Source organism: Danio rerio, chromosome 7 (genome assembly GCF_052040795.2).
Source record: "Danio rerio strain M-AB ecotype USA chromosome 7, GRCz13ab, whole genome shotgun sequence".
Taxonomy (NCBI): Eukaryota; Metazoa; Chordata; class Actinopteri; order Cypriniformes; family Danionidae; genus Danio; species Danio rerio.
In genome coordinates, this window is record NC_141027.1 from 38,543,147 (window position 1) to 38,569,350 (window position 26,204).

The 26,204-nt window shown below is 38.1% G+C and overlaps 1 protein-coding gene across 1 annotated transcript; it reads right to left on the reverse strand.

Annotated features, from left to right (window-relative positions):
- Positions 1–114: 114 nt before the first annotated feature.
- Positions 115–25,153, reverse strand: slc7a10a (solute carrier family 7 member 10a). The gene is made up of 11 exons (NM_001386372.1): positions 24,924–25,153; positions 20,581–20,785; positions 20,144–20,295; positions 10,512–10,637; positions 8,454–8,607; positions 7,380–7,503; positions 7,185–7,288; positions 5,677–5,773; positions 5,102–5,251; positions 4,838–5,015; positions 115–1,630 (listed from the first exon to the last, which is right to left on the reverse strand). Exons 1-11 carry the CDS (start codon positions 25,069–25,071, stop codon positions 1,533–1,535), a joined length of 1,536 nt encoding a protein of 511 aa, NP_001373301.1. The 5' UTR covers positions 25,072–25,153; the 3' UTR covers positions 115–1,532.
- Between the last annotated feature and the right edge of the window lie 1,051 nt (positions 25,154–26,204).

The window sequence follows — 26,204 nt, forward strand, 5'->3', positions numbered from 1 at the left end:
AAAAGTCTAAAGATGCAAAATTTCATTTGAACAGATTTTAGAGTTGTTATTGTTTTTTCTCAAACACACACACACACACACACACATACTGCAATAACACACAAATACAATCCATCATTTCCAGAATTAAATTTAATGTGCTAATATTGTTATTGATAAACATATTTTAACCTTTTTTTTTTTACAAAACACAAGTATATCAGCATACATATCTATAGTGCATACAATAGGAACGAATGAATATTTAATACAAACGCCTCACGCTTCACTAATGTCAGGAATGCAATCTCACAATGAATCCCTGATGTATTTGAAACTTTATGCAGTATTTACATTAAGATTTCACTGTACTGTGCTTTGCCACTATGGGCAGTGAGAGCTTGAACACTGCTAGTCTGACGGACATGACTGAGCTGGACCCATGGGAAGAGATGAGCAGCACTGGCTGTACTGAGCGTATTATCGTTTATAGAAAGATTGCACCAGGAGAGGGCGCTCAAGTGGCGTGTAAGTGCATTAGCTGCTAATCACGAGTCTAGTATCTCCGAATGTGTTTGGATGGACACGAGTGATCAGTTTGAAATGAAGAGATTGAGATCATCGCTGTTGCATAGCTCAGAGGAATGTCCAAGATCAGTGCCCAAAATAAAATAAATGCATCCCTGTCAAAATGGACGGCATTTAATATAAAAAAGACGCTAAATGGCTGAAGAAACACATCTTCTTTTGGACAACAGTTGAAGGTATCTACCTAAGAGGACTCTTTCAAATTTAAAGCACCTTTTATGTCAATAACATTACCTAAAAAGAAGGAACCTCCTGTTGTTCCTGTCATTAGCATAAGGCTAAGACACTGGCAGTGCTAATGTTTGTTGGGGCAGAGCCTCTGTTAAACAGTGGCTGAGGATTGGAGCTCATTCAGAAAGCATGGCAATAAAATTATTGTGCAATATAAGCTAAAAGTACTGTACGCAACTACATTAAAGTGCCTAAACTATACTTGCATAGACTTTTTGAGCATAGCTAGAAGTTATTGCATTGCACTTAAGAGGGCTTAAGTCAATAATATTAAAAGGATAAAGTGAGAAAGTTCAGACTCACAGATGGTGTTTAGATTTCTGGGTTATGAAGCTTCAACAAGTCCCCTTTGTTTACTCACAGGAGATTGCTAATTAAAAAAAAACTGTCTACTTGACAATAAAAACTTCAATAACGGAGTGAGATCCTGTAAGGCACATGAGAATACACCAACAGTTCTCAAAAACAACTCCCAGAGAAAACAGGAATTCATCTCAAACAGGAACAGAGGAGGGTGCGTTCAGACACAAGCTGATGTCCAGACAAATGTATGCGAGGGGAGAACTAAGAAATGTGATGTCTGAGATAAATGTAAAACTTCAGTTTCTTTTGCTGTGATGGCTGAGTCTCGGAGGAGAGTCTCCTCAAGTACAGCATCAAAAAACACTCTATAACGGATGGAAACAGGTCTTTGCTATTGCAAAATAGGAGTGTGAGGAGTCCTTGGCTAAAGCTCACAGCTCCGATTTCTCTGTGAGAGGCTGGATTTCAGAAGGATCGTCCTGAGGGAAGACCACGTAACACATCTTCTGCCCCAGGTAGGTGACTCTCTCTGAAACACACACATTTACAGATGTCAGATGGGATTTTGTTGCAGAGGGCTAGCAAAACAGCAGAGGTTTGGGCTGATTTTACAAAAATTAAATATTACGTTTAAGAACTATAGTGAGACGAGATCCAGCAGTACATCCTTGATAAACTGTCCGACGTGCACTGCTCTCTGGGGTTTTGTACTCAAAGCACCCTCTGACTGCTTGAAGCTCAGACGTGCACATGCTGCAGCGCATGCCTCTCTTTGTGTGTGTATGTGTATGGTTACGTGATGTGTATTTTCAGCAGTATAGTGTGGAAGGACGGCTTTTCAGTAGCTTGTAAGTAATATAACCAAAACTTGTATATTGTTTAACCTCCATACTGGATGCGTGCATCCCAATTTTCTCAGCTTTCATCTGCATTTTGTTTTTGCACATATTGTCCACAAGATGCAAACGCTAAACCAGGCTATTTTTTGTTTCACAGCCAGAAAAGATAGTAATGTTGAAAAAAAAATGTTCAAAGAAATGTTGATTAGGTATTTTTTTAAGCATGTCTGATGGTTCGTGCTGGTTCTTAGTTAATCACTATCTGCTTTAAATAAGTAAAAAGACATCTTTATTGATCAGAACTTTTGTGAAAGCACAGACACGGCAAGTTATTGTAATTTACAATGTATGAAATCAAGCTTATGACAATTCTATCATGCATTAGTTACTTCACGTCTTAAACGCTGTAATGCACTTGTCGCTGGGCTTCCCTCTAAACTTCTCCATGAACTCCAGCTGGTTCAGAGTAGGGTTGGGGGATGTTGACCAACTTGGCATCATACGATGTCTAATGTGAAACAGGGCGATGGACGATGGCATTGTCGTCATAGGCGGCGGTAAATTAATTATTTATGAATAATTAATTAATTCATAACAAATTAATTATTTGTAGCCTACCGTTTTAACTACCTGACCCGCATGGTCTTTGTTTTATCCATAACCAAATCATAAATAAAGATAAGTAACACACAAATTACCACCGGTCAATTACTTTTAAATAGAGACAAATTAAATATTACTTTCAACGACTATAGTGAGCCGAGATCCAGCAGTACATCCTTGACAAACTGTCTGACGTGCACTGCTCTCTGGGGTTTTGTGCTCAAAGCACCCTCTGACTGCCTGAAGCTCAGACGTGCACATATTTGCTGCAGCGCAAGCCTCTGTGTGCTTGTGTGTGGTCACGTGATGTGCATTTTCAGCGGTATAGTGTGGAAGGAGGGCTTTTCAGAAATGCTAGCTGATATGCCAGTGTGAATGTGGATCTTTTAGGTCATATTATTTTAAAACTAAGACGTATTAGTGTAAACGGGGCCTAATTGTGTATTTTCACAAGCGGGTTGCTGCTGGGACGGGGGTGGAGCGGAGGATTGCGATGCGGTCTCAACTTGACCATGATGTTTATCGGCCATCGCCGATGGACCATGGCTTCATCTATCAACCCAACCCTAGTTCAGATTCATGCAGCTCATGTAATTTCTAGGACTTCATCTCACGAGCATGTCATACCACTTCTCAATCAGCTTCACTGGGCTTCCGGTATTGTATTGACTTAAAAATATGACTTCTCTCTTTCTTTTCACCTTCTCACACCTTCTCCCTGGTGCCACCTCGCACTTAATTAAGCACAATAGGAGACTGATCTTTTAGCTCTACGGTTCCTCAGCTATGGAACTTTCATCCCCTGGACATAAGGAGTAATAGTCTTCACATTTTTAAATCTCATCTTAAGACCCATTTTTTTTAAGCAGGCTTTCCTATGACTATACTTTACCATGTTACTTTATACTTTGATATGTTTGTACTTCAACTCCTCTCATGTATTTAAAATTTTGTCTGCCATTCTTTTATTTTTTATTAATTGTTTTATTCAGTTGTTTTGGTCTGTTTGGTGATGCTTGTTAGGTGATCTTGGTTGACCAGAAAGGTTCCGTTTATAAATAAAATGATTATTAATATTATTATTATTTACTATCGATTTGGCACCAATATCATAAAAAAACCAAACAATACCTAATCCTTTATGTGTTAATACTCATTAAAACAAAGTTTTGATACTTTGGACTGAGCACTCCTGCAAAAGTAAAGCGTGACGAAATGAGCGAAGTGGCTGAATGAAATCTAAACACAAGACCACAAAAGATGTACCTGAGATCAGATCACTTAAAACACAGGTGTCAAACTCAGTTCCTGGAGGGCCGCAGCTCTGCACAGTTTAGTTGCAACCATGCTTCAACACACTTATGCCTAGTTCAGACTGCATGATTTTAGCACCGATTTTGACTCGCTGACAGGTTTTGAGAAATCGCAGACAAATGCCTGAAATCACTGCCAAATCGGTGCTCCTGCAGGTAATGGACAATCACACAGTATGAACTATCAAAGATGCGATCTGAGAGAATCGTTGATGAGTCGCCGATGCCTGTGAGATCTTGGCGTGCTAAATATCTGGAGCTGTTGGCGATTTGAATCATGCCCATTGAAATGTGTTTTGACTGAAAATAACATTGACGATCGCCTACAGCCAATAAGAGAGCAGCATTCACTTGTGTGTGTGTGTGTGTACCTGCAGGCCAGCGGGAGGTTGGGGGAGCGCTCATTTTCGGTTTATTTGGACCCAAGAAATGGAGGAAAAATTAGTGGAGGTTTGACAGGAGTACCTGTGTTTCTTTGACGTTTCAAACAGAAAGTTAAAAAAGAAAGTTGAGGAGAAATTGCTAATTCCCTTCAAACCCAGGTGAGCAAATATGTAAATTTTCTACACCATTAAACTACCATTATGTAGTTAATAATAAAAGATATACTACGTGTGTTTGGCTGTGGGACGTAGTTTGGACAAAGTTGTCGACGATTCTTTCTACTGTAAAGACATGCAACGTGAAAGCCCCTTTCGCCAATCCATCTTGCAGTGTAAACAAAGCAGCGACAAAACGCTAGCCCAGATAGTCATGCAGTGTGAAAACATCCGTGACACGACTAATTTGAAAATCATGCAGTCTGAACTCTGCATTACCTATAGATTCCAAACAATCCCGAAGGACTAAATTAGTCGGATCAGGTGTATTTAATTAGGGTCAAAGCTAAACTGTGCGGAGCTGCGGCCCTCCAGGACCTGGATTTGACACATGTGACTTAAAACAAGATTTAATAGCAGGAGAAAACTTGGCCTCACTTACCAATTGCGCTGTATATCCACTGTGGTTTGTTCTTCCACTGCACTCCAATGAAATAGATGGGGACTCCAGTGAGCATGATCACCAGCCCCATCCCACACACCACTGGCTCCGAGTACAGACTGAAGCCCAGCAGCACAGCCCAGAACACCAGATAGCTGCACGGCACCAACAGGTTTACCTGCGCAAATTGAAAGAATACGAGGAAGGTGAATAAAAGCAAAGCAGTGACCAGTCAATCTAGATTCATCTGATGATGTCAAGTACCTTAATGGGTCTAAACATGTTGGGTTTCTTCCATCTGTAGTAAAGTAGCCCGGCTATAGTGACTCCATATGAGAGGTAGTTTATGAAAGACACGTAGTTTATCAGGTTATGTGTGTCCCCGATGCACAGGATCACTATGGTTGCTGTACACTAAGAAGAACAGAAAAAGACATTCAACTTTATTTTACAGGTGCATGATCTGTTTAAATGAATGTTCAAGCATATAGATCTAGTTCTGGGAAGTATTTTTGTTTATATATAAACAGGATATTTCAGCCTATTGTTTTTATGTTTAATGTTATCTTGTAAAAGTTAAAGCCCTGTTTTAGAGCAGTGGTTGACTGACAGGCGAGTAGGCAGTGTTTTGCTGCTGTCCAGACCACATCAGGAAAGATTAGCTGGTGTTTATACAACAAATGCAATGTGATCACATGAGTTTTCCATTACCTCTGAATGTGGTTTCAGTGTTCAGCTCATAAAACATTCTGGACCCCCTTTAATCCCGAATAGGATCAACCGAATCATGTAGAATGAAAGCAGTGTAGTGTTGCATGTGCTGTGTGTGTGAATCTCACACAAACGATCAGGGCAGGGATGGGTGTGCAGCTCTTCAGGTGGATCATGGCCAGTAGGTACGGCAGGTGGCCCTCTCTGGCCCCTGAGAAACATAACCTGTGGATGATAAACATTGATGCTGTAAATACTGTGTTTTAAAGGTTCCATAAAACGTATTGATACAATACTTTAAAGGGTATGTGGCTTAGGTAAGTGAACAAATTCTACAGAAATGTTTTTACACGTCCATTTCCAACCCTATTAATTGGCCCTAATATGATCTGGTTGGTTATTGACCATATTTGGAAGGGTTGTGAATATTAATGAACTCATGCTCTGACAATCATGTCAGTGCTTCATGCACACATACACAGAGACAGCGTGATGTACTCTAAAATGCACACGTGCAAAATAATCCTACTTAAGCAGTCAAAAAATATTTTAACAATTTGAGTAGATTCCTTATCAAATGGCAACCGTTTCAAGTAAAGTGGTAGAGAGGTTTATTTTAGCTAACAAGAGTGATTGAGCTATCTTAATGCCACCAGAATTGTGTTGAGGTTAAAATATAGGCTAAATTATAATTATACTCGACAAAACGAGGCTGACAGAAATGTATTTAGAGTTGTATTTTGTGGTTATAACATATATGAAAACACGTTAGGACTTAATATTATCCTCTTCATTAGCAGATGAATTTTTGAAGTTGATTAGCATCCTTTCACTCCCGAAAAATCACAGTAAGAGGCAAGTGATATGACACAATGCATAAACGTTCATTGAATGCTTATTTTCAGCCACTTTTTTTGCCTCTTTTCAAACATAAACATTAAACTAACAAAACTTATATTTAACAGGGTTTCTTCAGGTTTCATCAAGTCAACTTTAAGACTTTGTAAGACTTTTAAGAGCATAATGAATGAAATTTTAGACTTACACAAGGCTAAATGCTAAAGATTTTTTAATAGCAAAGTCAAAACCTTAAAAAACATTAAAAGCAAATGTTATTGTAAGGAAGATAATTAAACCATATTAATAAGTAAATAGAGTTAATAAATAAACTTTTCTTGAAACTTTTATTGAAATATATTGTTAGTGATTGGATGGGTGCGGGCCCAACTGGGTATAGCTTTACATTGACATAGGAAAATTAAGACCTGCTTAAAATTATTTAAGACCTACAACACATTATTTCCGTGAATTTAAGACTTTTTAAGGCCTAAGATTTTGCTTTTGAAATTTAAGACATTTTAAAACTTTTTAAGACCCCGCAGATACCCTGATTTAAAGTTTAAATTGACAAATCTTATGGCTCTTCAGCATGGCAATGACTAATGTATAATCTGTACATCCCACATTTTGTATTATAAAATGATGTGAACAGAAGATGCATGGTCACGCATTGCAGCCTACTTGTCCTGTTTTAACTGAGATTTTAAACTCACAGGATTTGCATGAGGAAAAGGAAACAATGGCACTATTAATGGCTGCTAAATTAAGCCAGTTTTACAGTAGTCATTTAGTTTACCTAGAAGAGGTAAACAGGTATCCGTTAATCCCTCCGAATGTAGAAAGTGCAACAGAGATGGGCATCACCCAGGAGAACATCCCTAGCAGCTTCTCTCCGAACGTCTGCAACACAACACACAAATACAGATGCAGATCCATTAAAGAACTTATGAGATGATCGGGCGTTCAAGCAGAAGAGGTCAGATAAACTCACCACAGCCACAGCATTCGACTCCAGCAGCTCTTGAGGAGACATGGAGGAGAAGTAGGCAATGTTGGTGAGAGTGTAGACGAGCGTCACCAGAGGGATAGAGATGTAGATCGCACGTGGAAGGTTTCTGGACAGAGAGAGAGAGAAAAACCTTTAACATGCCGTACTATATACGTTGTAAGAGAGCTGTGCTGATTTTCAGTCAAATTTGATTTAAACAGTGTGCCATTTTTGACACTGCTAAACCAACCCCTAACAGAAATTAGTTTTATATTTTTCAAATATTCACTAATTAATCATTTATTATCTGAAAGCTTATGCTTGGGGTTTATTAGACTGTGAAAGTTATTACACTGCAAATAGTTTAGTACTCTGCAAAAAATGCTTTTCTTACTTTGATTTTTGTCTTGTTTCTAGTCCAAATATCTAAAAATTATTAAATCCATAAACATTGAATCAACAAACAACCTCAATAAATTTGGCACATTATATCTTAAAACATAAAAAAAACTTGATTCTGTTGATTTAAGAATTTGTAAATATTTGGACTAGAAAAAAAGACCAACAAATCAAAGTAAAAAAAAGCTATTTGCAGTCTAGGCTTATTACTACCACTGTTAATTAACACTTGATTTTTATTTTTTTTTTATTTTTGGAAATAGGTCCTAACTCTAACCCCCTTTGAGTTACGTATTGTTAATTTATTGAGTGAGATGCTAACGGTCTGATTCAATCTGATTAATCTGGTTCAATGATTTATGCTAAGCTAAGCTAAAAGTGTTCTAAAAGACCCTGGAGACTAACTAAATGGATTCAAGAATGAAAAACGCAACATTTTAACTGTAACTAGTTGTAAAATGAGCCCTCAAAAAGTGGAGTTTCCTTTAAAGGAGGCCCATATGTATTTGCATCAGCCATTTCTGACAGCATTTTGTTAACAGAGCGGGCAAATCTATATTTACTCTGCAGTAGCCTATTTTAAACCTACATCTCCCCACAAGTACCACCAACCACATGCATTGTGTATCAAATGTAGGATGGCCTGGCCATGGCTGTAACACAGACTATAAGACTCACTTGCGAGGCTCAACCACCTCCTCTGTGACGTAGTTCAAGAAGTTCCAACCACTGTAGGCAAATGACGCCTGCAGGAACGCCAAAGCAATCTGTCCCACTGACGGATCCTTTATGAACTCAAATGCTGCCTGAGGCTCCAGTGCATCATAGTGTCCTACAGAAACCAATATATAAACAGAAAACATGTTTAAGTTATACATTAATTAATAAACAGGCATTTACTGTTTAAGATACAAGGATAGTCACCAAGTGTTTTGTTTTGTTGTTGTTTTCAGAATAAAAAGAATCCTGTACTGTAAATTTCACATGCTCAAATAGTTCACATTCATCCTGACACTCTACTGCCTTCAGTTTGATTTCATTATTCCACTAGATAGCCTCCAAAAAGCCTTTCGCTCTCGTTCACCCAAGGGTGAGTCTACTCTTCTTTGCTCTCTCGTTTACACAATTCATCCTCTTGTCAGTTCAGGGAACGCCTCCAGACAAGCACGCTAAGAAAATGATCAACTAAAAAAAAGTCAGGTCACATAATGGTTAGCAGACAATACCTGAAAGTCTAAGCCTAGGACCTTCTCTGTGCATTTATTGTATTCAGACTAATGTGAAAGTCTAGTAGTGTGTCAGTCTTTAATGTTTGATCCCCCATTTTTCTTCATTTACAAAAGCGACAAGTGTATGATGCCGTTTGCTTTAAAATCTATTCAGATTTTAAATGTCTTTAGTGATTTACGAGCAAATTTGTCCCTTTGTCATCATGTAAACTAAAGCACTTGACCCCAGGTTGTTACAAGGGGGGCTTCTAAGTAGTACATGTAAATCACGTTAAACAAGAGTGTGTCTGCTAAGTAGCTCTTAATACCTGCCACTAGATGTCACTATTGATAAAACACAGTTGGAGGAATAGTTATGCTTAAAATTCACAGAAGAAATAACAACATGAAGGTGAGTTAATAGTAGATAAATTTTATTTCTGGTGAGAAATATCTATAGCATATTTCAACAGTGAACATGCTTTAGAAGCGATACCTTTACATGAGTTCCTCTGTTGTTTTCAGATCCCTCCTTTATTTGTTTATCTTTATCGGATTAGTTCAGTTGGCTGCATGCACTCAAGGCAAATCTTCTGCTTTTATTCAGTAGAAGATATGCAACTGGATTGTTTGGGCTGGCGGCAACTGGCTTTATTGTGCTTGATGATTCATGCCATTTTAACATTTAAGGAATTATTCACAGATGTGAGTTTATAATGCTCTTTCACTCACCCTCTCTCTCTATAAATAGCTCTATACATCTCTTTCTCTGCTTTACACTGTCAGCAAAATCTGTGATTATGTACAATTTGTGAATATGTACAGTTTGACCAAATTAATGCTTTCTTTTTCAGTTACTGTATATTTTGGACTGAATGCCTATGAAGCCAGGCATTATTAGTTCTGGAACTGCAGGTTAGCCTAACAACTTTGAGTAAGGGAAAATCAATACAGTGTAGAACTATGATATCCGTAATGTTTAATAATTAATGTGACTGTACACTTATAGACTTTCAAGATGCTTTGTGCTGCATCAATCTTAACTTTAGACAGCACAAAAAGAGACTAGCATGTTTCTAGTAAATGCAGGAACATACATGTACAAACACATACACACCCAGCAGGCAAAGGACATCAACATGACGTCAGATTGACGTTGTACCCCAAAGCTATGAGGACGTTGCATTTTGTTTGGAAATGAAAATGTGGTTAACGTCAAACCTAAAATCAGCTAAATATCAAAGACGTCTATCAGATGTTGGATTTTGGTTGCCATACCTGGTGAATAAATGTCAGTATTTGACGTTTATATGATGTTGGATTAAGATGTTAGCTCGACGTTGGATTTAGGTCACTTTGGCCACTTTTCCTAAATATCAACATCATTTAACGGCGTTATTGGACGTCAAAATACCAATGTCCTTAGATGCTGGCTAGATATTCAATTTTGGTCACCTGATGTCACAACCTAAATCTAACCTAGTATTAACGTCTAATGAGGTTGTGTGCCTACTGGGCACATACACACCTTTGGCAATCTGGACCATTCCCACTACAATGATGAGCACAAGGGCCAGCAGCTTCCCTACAGTGAAAACATCCTGGATCCGTGTCCCCCAGCGCACACTAGAGCAGTTCACCCAAGTCAGAAACACTGAAAACAAAACACACAGATGTTCATTCATATATTTCAAGATCATTAATAAACTAGTTACTAGATGGAAAAAAGTGTTAGATGCAATGTAATATTATTATAAACAAAAAGTCTGCAAAAACAGATAACCAACATTTTTGTAATTTTTCAAATTTTTTTATCTCTTCAATGCAGAAGTAAAGCATGATTTATGAAAATAAATAAAAATGGGCATTCCTTATTTTTGCAAATGAACTCTTCAAATAATGGCCCCTGCATATTAAGAACAACTAGCCCTATTTAGGATGTCTTATTAAAGAGCTGCTTCCCCACAAAACTCTCCCATAAGTGTCTTACGCACAAAGCAGGGAGCAGAGAGCGTGGTTCTGTTGGCAGAGCAGCACTAACTGGTCACATGGTCTGTTTTATTAGTTTAAAGAGGGGAAATAAATATCAGATGTAACTCATTTTACTGCTGCAGGCAAAACACTGACCCATTCATGGCTAAGTGGTTCTCAACCAAGGGGCTGGGGCCCATTTTGCAAATGTTCAAGCTAGCATCAAGACAACTAATTGATAAAAAAAAAAAAAAACTTTTTCTGAAGAACAAAAAGATTTGAAAGTCAAGATATTTTGTATCTTTCCACAGTTTCCACAGCCTTGGAAAATCGAGATATTTCATGAGGTATCCTTATTATACACGTGTGATCTCTGCTTAAGGAACAGTGATGTTACTTAAAATGTTCATGGTATTTTTTATGAATATACATTTTTCTAATTATGCCTGTGAAGCTATATAATAATTTGGCAAGTTCAATTAGTATTTAAATATGTTTAACAATTTGTATCCTGTGAACTTTTTAATAAATAATGGTTCCAATGGTTTCCCAGTACTGTGTTGCAGCTGGAAGGGCATCCGCTACATTAAAAATATGCTGGAATAGTTGCCGGTTCATTCGGCAGTGGCAACCCGTGATAAATAAGGGTCTGAGTCAAAGGAAAATGAATGAATTAATGGTTCCCATGGTGTTTTGCAGCAATTCTATAAAACATCATTTTGATTAACCTAAAGAAACTTTTTTTACAATAAAGAACCGTTTGTTGAAGAGAAAGGTTCTATGGATGAAAACATTACCACTAATAAAGAACCTCTATTTTTGTAATTGTGGGATCCTTGGAAAAACTTTGATCTCCCAGTACTTTTGAAATTTAATTTAAAGAACCCAGGAGTGTGGAATCTTTGGAGTTAAATAGGTGACAACAACCTTTCTAACTGAAACCAGAGCGTGCTAGTCCAGAGAATGGGTGAAATGGTTACCTTGTCTGCCTCATAGATTCATTTGTAGTCTATCTTTATGCATTACAATTGAGACCGTAAACAAAAAAAGAGTAGTTTATCAAGGGGGCATCAATGCAACACAACCTACAGTTGACAGATTAAAAAAGTTCAGGGACGGAAGAGCAGGCGTTATAGGCCTTTGCTTGTCTGTACATCTGTGCTTGAGGTTAGTGGCTTCTGTGCTCAGCCGCATTGTATAACAGCTCCGGTGTAGATCCGGTACACAGAGGTCCGTCTCCAGGGCTTGACGGCACAGTTTACCCAGGCATGCCGAGGGAGACACTGGGCAAAGGGGAGACGGGTTACCCCCACTCATCCATCAATGGCCGGAATTACCCGCCCACACACGCAAACACATGAGGGCATCTGTCAGACCCCCCTAGACAAACAGCTTCCGATGCCCCACAACAAAACGGCCCAGACGCCGGCTGAATTTTTGGCGAGGGTGAGCAGTCGACAAGTGCGGCTCACAGCCTGCAAACTAACAGCTAACCTGCTTCTCCATCCACAGCTACACACACACAGCACCTGTAAACCTTCACTTCTATGCTTGCAGGATTTATTTCAATTAGTTCAATCAGGATCTCTTTTCAATTAGTTAATCTCAGCGATAAGTAAAAGCAAACGATAAAATACAGTGAACTCAAATCTACAGTATTTGTGTAGTATTTTAATTAAGAACAATGGTTCAAAGCTTATCTAACAATAGTGATTAGTTTACTGTTATTACAGCAGTAAAGCAGGAGGGTCACATGATATTAGGTGTTCTCAGGCATCTTTTATTGATGGCATTAACATTTATTTATTGTACAAATAATTTTGACCTATGTTATATAGAAGATATTTCACTGAATAAAGCATTTTTATCTATTGTTTATTGTTTTCCTGTATATCTTTGTTCTCTTTTCTGTGCAAAATAAAAACTTTTAGGTAACTAAATAATATTGATTTCCTCTGAATGAATTCAAAATCCACTGACATATTAAAAAAAGGTAGAAAAAAACAATGTCTGCAGGTTTGACATAACGTGAGAGTAAATGAGGTACGGCAGAATTTTCATATTTGAGTGAACTCTCCCTTTAACATGGCCTCATATCAATAATACACATTAATCCAGAATTTGCGATAGCAGGTCTTCATTCATTTTATGATCTAGTTTTCAGAGTTCAGTGGAGTGTTTGCTGTGGTTTTGTTTCTACTTGTTTGGCTTGAACGGATCTGACTCCAGCTCCTTCTGTTTTGTATCACAGTGCAGAAGTGACTAAGGGTGGCCAAATGAAGTTAAATGAACACAACGCTAATGAGAGGAGAATTCTAATGAAGTGCTAACAGCCTTTAAATCTGCCAAAATACAATTACTCACTTTAAACCCAGAGAGGGACATCCCTCTGCAGCTAATTGACCGATAAAGGCAACAAAAGACGCACTAGATACACCAAAATGTGCAAAATACTACAACAATCCGTGGCCAAACCCTGAAATAAGTGCTATATTTTTTCTTTGTTTAATCAGTGTTATGGAAAAAATGATTAAGTGACCACTTTAAAGATGCTGTAAACTGCTGATGACATTTCTTCCAAACTTATAAAAATCTGGTCGTTTAGAGCATTTTTGTGTATTTTGAAAAAAATGTGTATGGTTTTTAGACATGTTTAAATCCTTTTTCAACAACACAATAACAGAGTTTTAAGAAAGAGAAGAGTAAATAGTTAACAGACAAGTTAAGAAATCAATATCTGGAGAAATAATGCTGACAATAACTTAAAACATTTGTTATTCTAACCAATTATAGTAAAAAAAAAAATATAGGGAACTACAGCAACATTTGTAATAATAAGGGAGAAAATGTAATAAAATTGACAAAAGAAAATGATTTTTTTTCTTTATTAAAAGTGTTGCTGGACATTTTTTCACGCGCCTTGTATAGACCATTTTGAGGAATGTAACGTTATGATAGCTGTTTTAACATTAAGTTATGACTTAATTGCCTCTTGTTACAGTTATGAAATAGTTTAATAACAAGCAGGAAAAGTTCATGGGCCAATGACATGACCACATTGAAATGGTCTACAGTGGTTGAGTGCTCCAGATATTCTGGCCAATTGACATCGTCTGGAAAAATGCTCTTAATGACAATACTTTAATTAAAACATTTGGAATAAATGTTATCAGACCTAAAAATGAATCAAATAACATTAACATTTAACTCAAACCCATTAATAAAAACCCCAGTAAAACCAGATACACTGGAATTTTTTAAAGTCTTATCATTTTTTTCCATTCCTGTAGCAGTGGTCCCCAACCCCCAGGCTGTGGATCATACCAAGAAATTATTAATAATTTTTGTTTTATTTATTATCTGAGTCTGAATTATATTTTATTATGAAAAATCCTTTATTTTTAAAAATGATCGTATTAGTTACACCTCAGTCATTTAAGTGCCAAAATTTAACCCAAAAGCTTGCAAATGAGCAAGACGTCTTTAGAAAGTTTCTTTGCTAAGGGGAAAAGGATCAGTGAAGGACCCACGAAATGCCAAGGAATAGATCTGCAACCCATTTGTCAACAATCAGGTGAATCCAGCATGTCTGTGCAAACAAAAGATAAACTGCTGTAGATCGCAAATGACAGGGGCTGTTAATATACAATTATGAATTCATAGATGTTTTCCATATGACATGCTGTCAGATGTTTCATCAGCAGACATGAACCTGAGCAATAAGAGTGAAATCATAATGACCAGGGGCCTCATGTATCAACGCTGCGTAAGCACAAAAACTTTGCATACACCAGGTTCCACGCTCACGTTTGGATTTACTAACAATGAAATGAATGTGGGAATGTGCGCAGGTTCACGCTAACTTCATGACTGGCGTACGCACATTTCTTGTGCTTGTCTGTTTTATTTCCATTGGCAACTCTTTTTTTTTAATCCACTCAGTGCGATGTTCAGACCTAACTGTGTTAACCGCATCAGCTAAACTCTCCCTCTCTACTTTTTCTTTTTTTATTAAATTCCGGAGAACAAACTTGCAAATAACACCGCTTTTCTCCGGTCTACCCCCAAAAGCAGCACCTCCAATTCACATTCTGTTCAAAGTTTCTCTTCTTGCTTGCTTTTGCCATTTCTTTTTTGTTTGGTTTTGCTTAAGTAGAGTCATTAGTATATTCATACGGGGGAGGAGGCAGGGAGGGGTTTTGCACTCGTGCCCGTGCGCTCAGTTTCACGTTTATTCGGATGTACAAAGAGAATATGCGTGGGATTCGCCGTACGCAGTGTTTCATACATTTAAATTTTTTACTGTGTACGCACATTTACAGCTTGGTGCATACACAATGTTTTAGTATGATTTCAAAGCAAGTTTTCATACATGAGGCCACTGATATAAACACAAAAGCGGATATTTTGAAGAACGCTGGAAGAACCTGTAACCCTTGACCTCCATAGTATTTGTTTTTCTTACTATGGAGGTAAATGATTACAGGTTTCAGCTTTCTTCAGAATATCTGCTTTAGTTTTTAACAGAAGAAAGAAACCCATAAAGGTTTAGAACCACTTGAGGGTGAATAAACAGTGAGTCAATTTTCATTTTTGGGTGAACTATTTCTTTTAAGCAAAGTTTTGTTGTATCATAAGAAGAGTCTCCGGAAAGGTCTGTGTGTTTGTTTGTGTTTCCAGACCAGTGTGTGTGTGTAATCTGACTGCAGCAAACAGAGCTTGTGACATTCATTCAGAACATTCAGAAGGGGAGGGCGAATGCAACACATGGTGCAATATAGACAAATTCTCACACAGTGCAAATGAGAACACTCTCTATCACACAAGTTCATGCAAAAAAGCCCCAAAACCTAAACATCTTGTTTCTCACAACACAACATGTTCCTGAATTTAAATGAAATTAGTTGTGTGGTAGTAGATATGATGTACTTGACATGTTCATTCATCATTCATTCATTTATTTTCTTTTCTGCTTAGTCCCTTTGTTAATCAGGAGGCACCACAGCGGAATGAACCGCCAACTTATCCAGCATGTGTTATTACACAGCGGATGCCCTTCCAGCCACAACCCATCACTGGGAAACACCCATACATTCTCATTCACACACATACGCTATGGACAAATTAGCTTACCCAATTCACCTGTACCAGTTGACTTTGGACTGTGGGAGAAACCAGAGCACCCAAAACACGCCGACATAGGGAGAACATGCAAACTCCACACAGAAATGCCAACTGACTAGCTGGGACTCGAACCAGTGACTTTCTTGCTGTGAGGCGACAGCACTACCCACTGCACTACTGTGACGCCTACTAATTATTGGCTGAAATACTGCAAACAAAATACTTTACGAAATTGGTAAATTTATGAAGCATGGAGAACATTTCCCACTAAGTGACAAATCTTTAGGTAAAAATGTATTTTTGTTATTTCTATATTATTGTATTAATATTTAATGTTATCTTTAAGGCACATAACTATACATTTATCTCTAATTCACAGTTTGTAACTCATTTTTGGCAAAGAAATACAATGTAGACATCTGAAGGTACAGTTACTCTGTAGGTTTTGTTCTTTAAGGTACATATTATACTATGATGGCACCTTTTTTTGTTATTGTGTCACTTTTCTTACAACAAGCTTTCCAGTGGCCACTTGTTTTTAAATTCATGATTCGGGAAGGAGCCAGTTCATTAATTCTGAACTTTGTCCATCTCTGCTTTAATCCATTAACACGCATCAATCAAGAAGAACAAGTGCATTCAATGCACTTTTACAATGCAAGGGACATGTTTTATAAGCTTTTTTTTTTTTAAAAGAAACTGTGTGAACAAACATGTTCTCCTGATGTCTTTGAATGTCACTGCTTATTTCAGGGCATTTGCATAAAGGTCTAAAGGTTAATGACAGACGAAGGGAGGGAGCGCGTTAGAACTGTGCCCTTCCTAAGCATGACTCATACACTCCAATCCACTTATCAAAAGATCATAATTCACTCCTCATGTGTCAGATTTAACGGCATTTTAGTGGCACTGACAAAGTCCCGCCTCTCTGCTCTTGTCCATCAAAAGCCGTTGGGGTAAATCGGGCAACCGCCAGACCCCCAAACAATACACAATACAGAAGACACGCCCACATGTTCCTCCAGCTCAAAGCCTGGCACCATTACGGAGTCTGACGCCACGCAGCCTGAGAGTCAGGTGCCCTTATATCACAACATCGATACAAATCCTATTCTGCTATCAAGACCCAATCAAATAAGCTCCCCAAATATCAGGCTAATCGAAAGAGAGCAGAGTGATTTGGGATGCTGGCCTAGCATCCTTTCATAGGGCACATAGATGAGGTGTCTTCCTGAAATAGAGCCACTGACCCTCTCCACCCTGCTCTTTGGAGTATGCCTGACTCAAAGCTTTAGTTGGCTGATCTTCAGGACAGATACCGCTGCCAAAAATAGGGATGGATGGCTCAGCTCGGCCAGCATTAGGACCACTGACCACACTGACACACCCCCCCCAGCGCTCCTTCCTAAGAGCCCCTGTCCAGATCTGACAGGTCTAAACCAGCTGAGTCACGGGGCACTCCTGAAACAAACACACAGACGCGTGCACACATAGACATACATTTGGGGTTATCGCTACCAGCTCCCGAAATATCCTGCCATGCGCCTACCAGGGTTAAGAACTGGGATCAAGATTAAACCACAGTAAAGAGAATGGTGATTGAGTAAGAGTGAAAGACAGATGAAGGGCAAAGTGCTGTCTACGACTAAATCTAGTAGTCAAATTTAAAGGTTAGATCAGCCCCAAATGAACAACGTTAAATCATGATTGTGTTGTTTTAATCTGATGAGACTTTTGTTCATCTTTGGAAAACAATTACACATATTTTTAATCAAATCTGAGAGGCTTCTGTTTCTCCACTGAAAAAAAGAAAAAATTAAAAATTAATTGATTTGAATGGAGTTGTTTATGCTCCTCCAAGAACCGGTGCGGTCTGTTCTTGCACATTAAGCAGGCTTGGTTGAACTTTGGGTTATGTTTGCTGATCAATGTTTATGCATGTGAATAAAAGAGCAAACTAAATCTGTTAGATACAAAGCGACTTCAAATAAACACTTGATTCATTCAAATTAACTTTTGATCTTTTAGTGAATTATAAATTTTAATAATACAATTGTTCATACTGCTTTACAGGTGGCTCAGTGGTTAGCGCTGTCGCCTCACAGCAAAAAGGTCACTGATTTGAGCACCAACTGATCAGTTGGCATTTCTGTGTGGAGTTTGCATGTTTGCCCCGTGTTTGCGTGGGTTTCCTACAGGTGCTCCGGTTTCCCCCACAGTCCAAAGACATGTGCTATGGGTGACTTGAATAAACTAAATTGGCCGTAGTTCGAGTGTGTGAATGAATGTGTATGGATGTTTCCCAGTACTGGGTTGTGGCTTGACTGGCATCCGCTGTGTAAAACTTATGCTGGATAAGTTGGCGGTTCATTCTGCTGTGGCAACCCCTGATGAACAAATGGACTAGGCCAACTAAAAATGTATGAATGAATTGTTCATATTTACTTATGCATACTCTGTTTTTACATTTAGATTATCAAATGCTTCTTTAATGTTAATATTTAAAAACCCTAATAATTAGTAATTAATCTCATGACCCTACAGAGAACAAGCAGCCTGGATTTATGTTTAGCAAATCTTCATATTAATGATAATTATTAATGTAACACAGGAACCAGAATTCTCATTCTCACAATTCATATACGGCCAGATTTAATTTGTCACGTCACATTCACATTCAAAGCTTCAATTGAGATTTTAGAATTACATTGTGTCACATTTAATGAAGTCTTTCCCCTAAAAATACAAACTTAGAAACTTACAAAGTTACTAGCCTGACCCTGAACCTCACTTTGTCCAGCAAGTAGTTTTTTCACAGCATATGAAATTGTTGTTTTTGAAAGTCTGAAGGACATGTCTGAATTAAAATTGGGTTTTTGCTATCATAATGTTATATTGTTGTTGTTGTTTTACTACTGTAGGCAATAGAGCCATGCATTTTAAAAACCAGAGAAAAAAGTAGCGAATGCTGGAATGCATGTGTCAATTTGACCTTTATGGTCATTCAGGGTAAAAATACTCTGAACTCTTTTGCATTTAGCAATTTTGATAAAATAACAATGTAAGAATGAAATATGCATATACATTAAAGAAAAGTCAGTGTACTGAAGTTAAATGGGTTTTAATTACAGAATTTAAAAACGGTCAAAATGTCAGACTTTTAGTCTTAAATTTTTGTGTTAAATCCACTATATTTTTAATTTAATGGTTTTGTTGTTTCTAATTCATTCATTCTTATTCGTTTTGGCGTAGTCCCTTTCTTAATCTGGGGTTGCCACAGTGGAATGAACCGCCAACTTTTAGAGCATATGTTTTATACAGCAGATGCCCTTCCAGCTGCAACCCATCACTGGGAAACACAGATATACTCTCATTCACACACTTACACCCCTTTCACCTATAGCGCATGTCTTTGGACTGTGGGTGAAACCGGAGCACCCGGGGGAAACCCACGCGAACACAGGAGAACATGCAAACTCCACACAGAAATGCCAACGGACCCAGCCGAAGCTCGAACCAGCGACCTTCTTGCTGTGAGGCAAGACCTATACCCAATGCACCACCATGCTGCCCCCGTTTTTTCATTTGTTTGAACAAAATTCATTCTGAATGTTTATATAAATATAAGAAACATACCTATCATGCACTAAAAAGTGATTCGCTGTATCTTAAAAACTAAAATGATTAGGTCACCTTACTTAACCCAACTGAGTGCCCAACTGAGCCTGTTTTTATCTCTAGGTTTTTTCCTTTACTTTCATCAATTGGTAAAGTTTGTTGCCACTGTCGCCACTAGCTTGCTTGGTTTGCGACTTATGAAGCTGCGCATCGATGGATTTGCTTCTAAGTGTTTGGACTTTCAGCATTAAAAATTAAACCACACTGAACTGAACTAAACTGAACTTCAACTCTGAAAACTGGACTGACACACTTTCAGTTTACTAAAACTTCTATGTTAAGCTGCTTTGAAACAATCTACATTGTAAAATCGCTTTAGAAATAAACATGAATTGAGTTGAATCAACCAAAAGTGGCCTAATCAAAGATACTGTGTGCTTTACTTACAGACACAGGTGGTTGAGAGGAGTCGGGTGGCGATGTATGGAGGCAGGCAGTTTGGGAAGGCAGGCTGCAGAACATAGTTGGAAAAGGTGAGCGCAATCACAGCCAGAGTCGTTGGGTACATGATCAACACTGCACTCCACAGCAACAAGAAGCTGTGAAAACAACAATTGGCCATCTTTATCTTCACACATACACACAGACTTCTGAGTGTCAGTGTTATAACTGAGTCAGCAAGTAAACACATGTGAATCTCCCCGAGGAAGAGACAGTGTCTTCAAACACAAACTGAGATGTTCACATTGACATTTATGCATTTGGTGGACATTTTCACCCAAAGCAATTAATGCTGCATCGGTTCATGCATTTGAACCTATAGGGGAATTGAACCTATTACTCGTATTACAGAGTAACACTCTGGAGAGCAGCAATACACCTACCCCACCAGTCCCCCGAAGATCTCTGTCACATATGAGTAGTCTCCACCTGATTTGGGGATGGTGACGCCCAGCTCAGCATAACAAAGAGATCCCAGGGCACAGATTCCGCCTCCCAGGACCCACACGATGAGTGAGAACCCCACACTGCCAGCATGATCCAGAACCCCCTTTGGAGAGATGAAGATCCCTGAGCCAATGATGTTGCCTGAAAAAAACAAGAGAAACAGCAATGGGTTGTTTAGTTTTTTATATATACATTTTATTATTTCATATTTAAAATAAACTACGTAGCTGGACTGAGTTTAGCATCTGATCTAAAATCCATCAGCACTAAATATTATTAGTATCTGAAAGTGTTTATTCGTGTTAGGAGGATGGTATGAATCAAATATTGATATTAATTAGTTGCTTACTTGATGTAAAAAGATTATGTTTGTGCAATCTTTTTTGCTTGAAAACAACATCCTAAAAGAACTGTACTTACAGCTGTTAAAACCTGTTGCACATTCCAGGCAAACAGACACGATAAATAAGATCAACAATGTTACAGTCAACATCGGTTGTGAAATCGAGATAAGGGCCTAGTATTCAGCATTCAGTCAAAGCGCTCGGAGCATGTGTAGTGTGTGAATGATTATGCCTCAGAAAACTTAAACAAAGAGGTTCAATTATAGGAGGCTCAGCCAGAGTTATGGGCCCAAGCGTTATGTAAGGGTTTGGGTGCTCTCTTTGTCTGCGGGTGCTCACATGAAATATAATTTGGTAGCATCATGAGTGGATGTGAATGTTTGCTCCTAGCGCCTTGGACCTACACAAAGTACAAAGCAGTGAAGTTGATACGACAGGGTCCAGCGCATCTCAAAAACACTCAGACAAATGAGGCTCAAAGTTCCTGATTGAAGTTCGTGGAGTCACACAACACCACACTTGAATGGTCGCACAACACACCAAAACAATGTCTGCTTGGCTGATTAGCAGAAATATTAACTCCTTGTATTAGCTCAGAATTTTACCAACAATGATTCCAATGGGTTATAATGCCATTTTTTGAAATAAATAAAGGGTTCATTTCATAGTTTTAAGGATGTCTATAAGCTAGTTTGCTCCAAACAGAGACAATTTGCGTCTAGAAGATATAAAGCTGATTTAACATGTAAAGCTTATAGTTTATCACTTCCGCCAAAATGAATCAATGGTTTTATTTACATCAATCACCTTTACATCAAATTTTCTAACCGATCAAATGCTCTCTAGTATCTGACATAGAGCTGCACAAAATATCGTTTCATAATCGATATCGCAACATGATTATTCACAAAAGTCACATCGCGAGTATTTGCAATGTTGAATCTAGATTATAAGTAACCTTTTTGCAAGTGTTTTTTTCAGGTCCGTGACTGTGTGAGGGTTTTAAATACATTCAGGCATAAGAAAATGTAGCATTTGTAAATGAATAACAACAAAATATAAAACGAACTTAATAACGATTCATTTTACTCGACTCCTCTGAAAACAATAAAATGCTCTTTATTTAATTTATCTTTGCTTCTAGATTGTTTCACATATTTTATACAAATGTACTCTCCTAAAGAATCACCCCAGTCTAAAATTATATATTCTTTCCAAATAATTTTTAAAAGGGGAAGAGGCTACACTATGTCCCACCCTCTCTTCATGTTTCAGTTGAGATCACAACAAACACTTAATAAAAAATGTGCATTTCAAAGGACTTCACGTGACCTTTAAATTAAACAGTAATGTAATGTTATGTGACAACAGAAGACGCATTAAAAAATGTAAATAAACTAATTTTGATGGTGGACATTGAGTTCCACTTTGTTTTTTCCCCTATAAATGGCATTGGCTACCATCAACTGTGTTTGTTACTTCACATTGATAAAATTATCTTATTTTGTGTTTAACTTTGGGCGATGCAGTGGCACATTAGGTAGTGCTGTCGCCTCACAGCAAAAAGGTCGCTGGTTCGAGCCTCGGCTGGGTCAGTTGGCATTTCTGTGTGGAGTTTGCATGTTCTCCCTACGTTCCCGTGGGTTTCCTCCGGGTGCTTTGTTTCCCCCACAGTCCAAAGACATGCTGTGCAGGTAAATTGGGTAGGCTAAATTGTCTGCAGTGTGTGAGTGTGAATGAGTGTTTATAGGTGTTCCCCAGAGATGGGTTGCAGCTGGAAGGGCATCCGCTGAGTAAAACATGTGCTGGATAAGTTGGCGGTTCATTCTGCTGTGGCGACCTCGAATTAATAAAGGGACTAAGCCAAAAAGAAAATGAATGAATGAATGAATGAATGAATGTGTTAAACGTTTTAAACAACTTAAGGGTGAGTCAATTTAATACTTTATGGTGAACCATCTGGTTTAACCACCATACCAGACGATAATTAAGGTAATTTAACAATGAAGACATTTCCCATTATGTGCATATTATGTAAAGAAGATCAAACCAATAAAAATAATAGTACTAGTTGAGAAAAAAAAAGAGTAGAGTAGAGTAACTGATAAAACTGTAAAAGTGATTATAAGACTTGTCTGTGACCTTGAGTAATATCAGGAGGACATTCTAGCACAGAAAAACTTTCCCATGATCAGACAGTAAATAAGCCCCGGTTAAAATGCAGCTGTTACTTTGCCTCTGGGAAATCCTTTAAGTAATCTCCAATTATATACTCCTCTAAAAGGTGTGGTCAGATTGATGCCAAACATTTCAAATGGTGAACGACGGTTTCAAAAACCTGTTGTCTCTTCCTTATTACCCATAAAGCCACTGACTAAACCATAAACATAACTGAAATGCACACCTGCACCTGTATGCTGATCAACAACATCAAAACAATGAACCACTCTTCTCAATGAATAGCTTGATCTTACTACAGCCATGGGTTTTGGAAAAAAGGTAAACATTCAGTTAAGATCGGTTATATCTTGATCGCCCTAAGACTGTTTCTTGTAAAAAAAACAAAAAAGTAAATAAATAAAAACATTTTATAAAAAGAAATAGTACAAAGAGAAAGACTAGTCATATACTTGGCAGTTATATGCTACTTATTAACCTATGAAAATCTTCAAACGATTAAAGAGTACATCTAAATGTATATCTCTAACAACTGGTACACAGAACCTGGTGCTTTTTGGCAGCATTGCATTATCTACAGCAAATTCAGTAATTTGAGTCCTGCACATATAAAATAATGTGGAAAATATTGGTGGAAATATCCACTATTTTTTTTAACATATCTAGTATTTTTATTGCTTAAACTGAAGCGACTTTATAAAATAAAGATAACAGTTTATGCTGTGGAGACCAACTCTCTTCAATAGCCCTGAAACAATGCTCAAAAGAGTAGAGACAAGTATCACTGACAAGCCAGACACAACATATTTAAAATTACATTAACAAAAAACTCCTAAAACTTATGGCATCCACAGGAGGACCTTCATTTGAGCAAGACAATAAATGCATTCAATGAATAAACATTTTGTCATCAGCTCACATTCCAACTGTTACATTAGGCTACTTGTTAGTGAGGGTTCTTCATTGGATGTATTATACGTTCATCCCTATGGTTCAATGGTTGACTAAATTTAGATGTGAGGATGCAAAGACAACATGCATTATATTTTTTGCTTTTGAACCAATTTCATGAATGACTATACTGTAATCCTAATCCTACTACAGAACATCCCTAACACAAGATCTTTGTGTGGTTTGCATCAAGGGATGTAAACGTCCTCGCTATAAACGTACACTTCCGCATACTGTAATTTGATATATTTCCCTGTCTCGTATAGCAATAGACTCTTATTCTGTGGATTTCTTCTGGGCACGTGAAGGACAGACACAGTGTGGTGGGCTGCTGTAGCCACGTAAGCGCGGAGTTGAGTTTCAGCCCGTTTCTCTTCCTCAATGATGCAATCCGCGCTCTGATGAACAGATCTGACTGCTGGACACTACTGTAAGTAGCGGCATGGCACGAGCCTCTACCAAAATCACGCTGTTTGCCCTCACTTGGACTGATGACCAACCATACTAGACAGCCGTACGTACTGTCACACTGTGTGACGATTTAAGTTTGGCCATAAACTTTGACAGCTACATTAGCTTTTTAATACTTTATCTCAGCATAAACAGTCGACACAGAGCAACTCGCATTTCAGAGAGCAGATGTTGCCAGATGAAACATTAAGACTATTTAAGAGTGAGGGCTAAAGACTGATGGGAATGGCGAATAGAGAAGCAGATGTGAAGAGGACAAAGAAACAAGCGGACAGAGAAAGTTGAAGCTAAAGCGCAGCACGCGTTGACACATCAAGCATAAGGAAACATCTCACCTATAATTATGGCGCACGCGCTCAAAAGACCAATTTCTTTCTTAAGAGTCACTCTGTCTTTAGATCCACTTTGGTTTCCTCTGGAGTCCAACATCTTCTGTTGCTCCGACTTCGCGCAGTTTCTCCGGTTCGTTTCGGTTCCATCCATTTGTGCGGCTGTTCAAGAAAACGGCATCTGTATCCGCGCCCGCTCTCATATAGCGAGTTGATGCAGGACGCAGGGCGCTGACGCATGCGCAGAACTCCTGCTGCCTGCCTCCATAGAGATCAACAGGTTGTACTGTGCGCTGGCACGCGCTCACCTGCACCACATGCGAACAAAGAGCAGGACACCGGTGGCACGGAAGCTGCTCAATATCACAGCATTCATTGTTAAAATTGCCATAGCTGGTTACTAGGACTATTTGGAAACTAGGGGCTGTACACAGAGAGGTTTTTTTTGTCGTGACAATGAGCCGTCAATGAGCCGTCATATAAATGATTGAATTTTATTTTAATAGCATTATTAGTAACATTTCACTTAATTTAACTTTAAATTAATCACAGGTGTTAATTTAATAATTACATTGTTTTATTTATTTATATATATTTTATTTTATCTTGTTAATCCAACATTTTTTCAGAAGTACCCAACACATTTCAATTTATTAAAATTCAAATGATCATTAGTTAACAAATGAACACATCACACTACAATCCACAGCTACTAAAAAGATTATTTAAACAAACTTCTCGTCTGCTTTCGAATGTTCTTCCTTTGGATGCTGTTGATAAAGTGAATATAGATCTTCAGTTTTCACAGTCCCATTGTTTCCGCTCTGTAAGTATTTGATGGTTTTGTGGGTGTTATGAGTGGTCTCAAATGCAGGTGCATATCAGTCTATATCTTTATTTCACTTTGCAGTAAAGTGTGAACTGTTAAGAGACAATTGGAATCATGAAATCTGTACTTTACCCTTGTGTACAGTTCATATTGACTACCCTTTTGTTATGTTGGTGGCTGTTTTTGCCCCATAGACTTCCATTATAACCACATTTTTTAATTACAAAGTCATGACACAAAATAATCATGCTGTCTTGATTGTTGGGGGTTTTCCCTGTTGCCAAGAGGTACAATTTGTCATTTTTACTATTGATCATCAGTTGGCAGCATTAACCCTTTAGATAGGCCTGTGCAATAATAGTTTCTGGCTTTTATATGGAGTTCTACTGAGTGAAACAGCAGATTATAGTGTGTGTGCATAAATACACTTAATATGTTTACTATGTTCTGAGAGCTAA

What these genes read in the sequence shown, in the direction of transcription:
- slc7a10a (NM_001386372.1), bottom strand. Translation starts at nt 25,071, where the DNA reads ATGGATGGAACCGAAACGAACCGGAGAAACTGCGCGAAGTCGGAGCAA. An exon ending in TACCTGTTTACCTCTTCTAG is followed by an intron (nt 5,774 to 7,184) that starts GTAAACTAAATG and finishes TATCATCCACAG; the next exon opens with GTTATGTTTCTCAGGGGCCA. An exon ending in GTGGATATACAGCGCAATTG is followed by an intron (nt 1,631 to 4,837) that starts GTAAGTGAGGCC and finishes TGTGTGTTTCAG; the next exon opens with AGAGAGTCACCTACCTGGGG.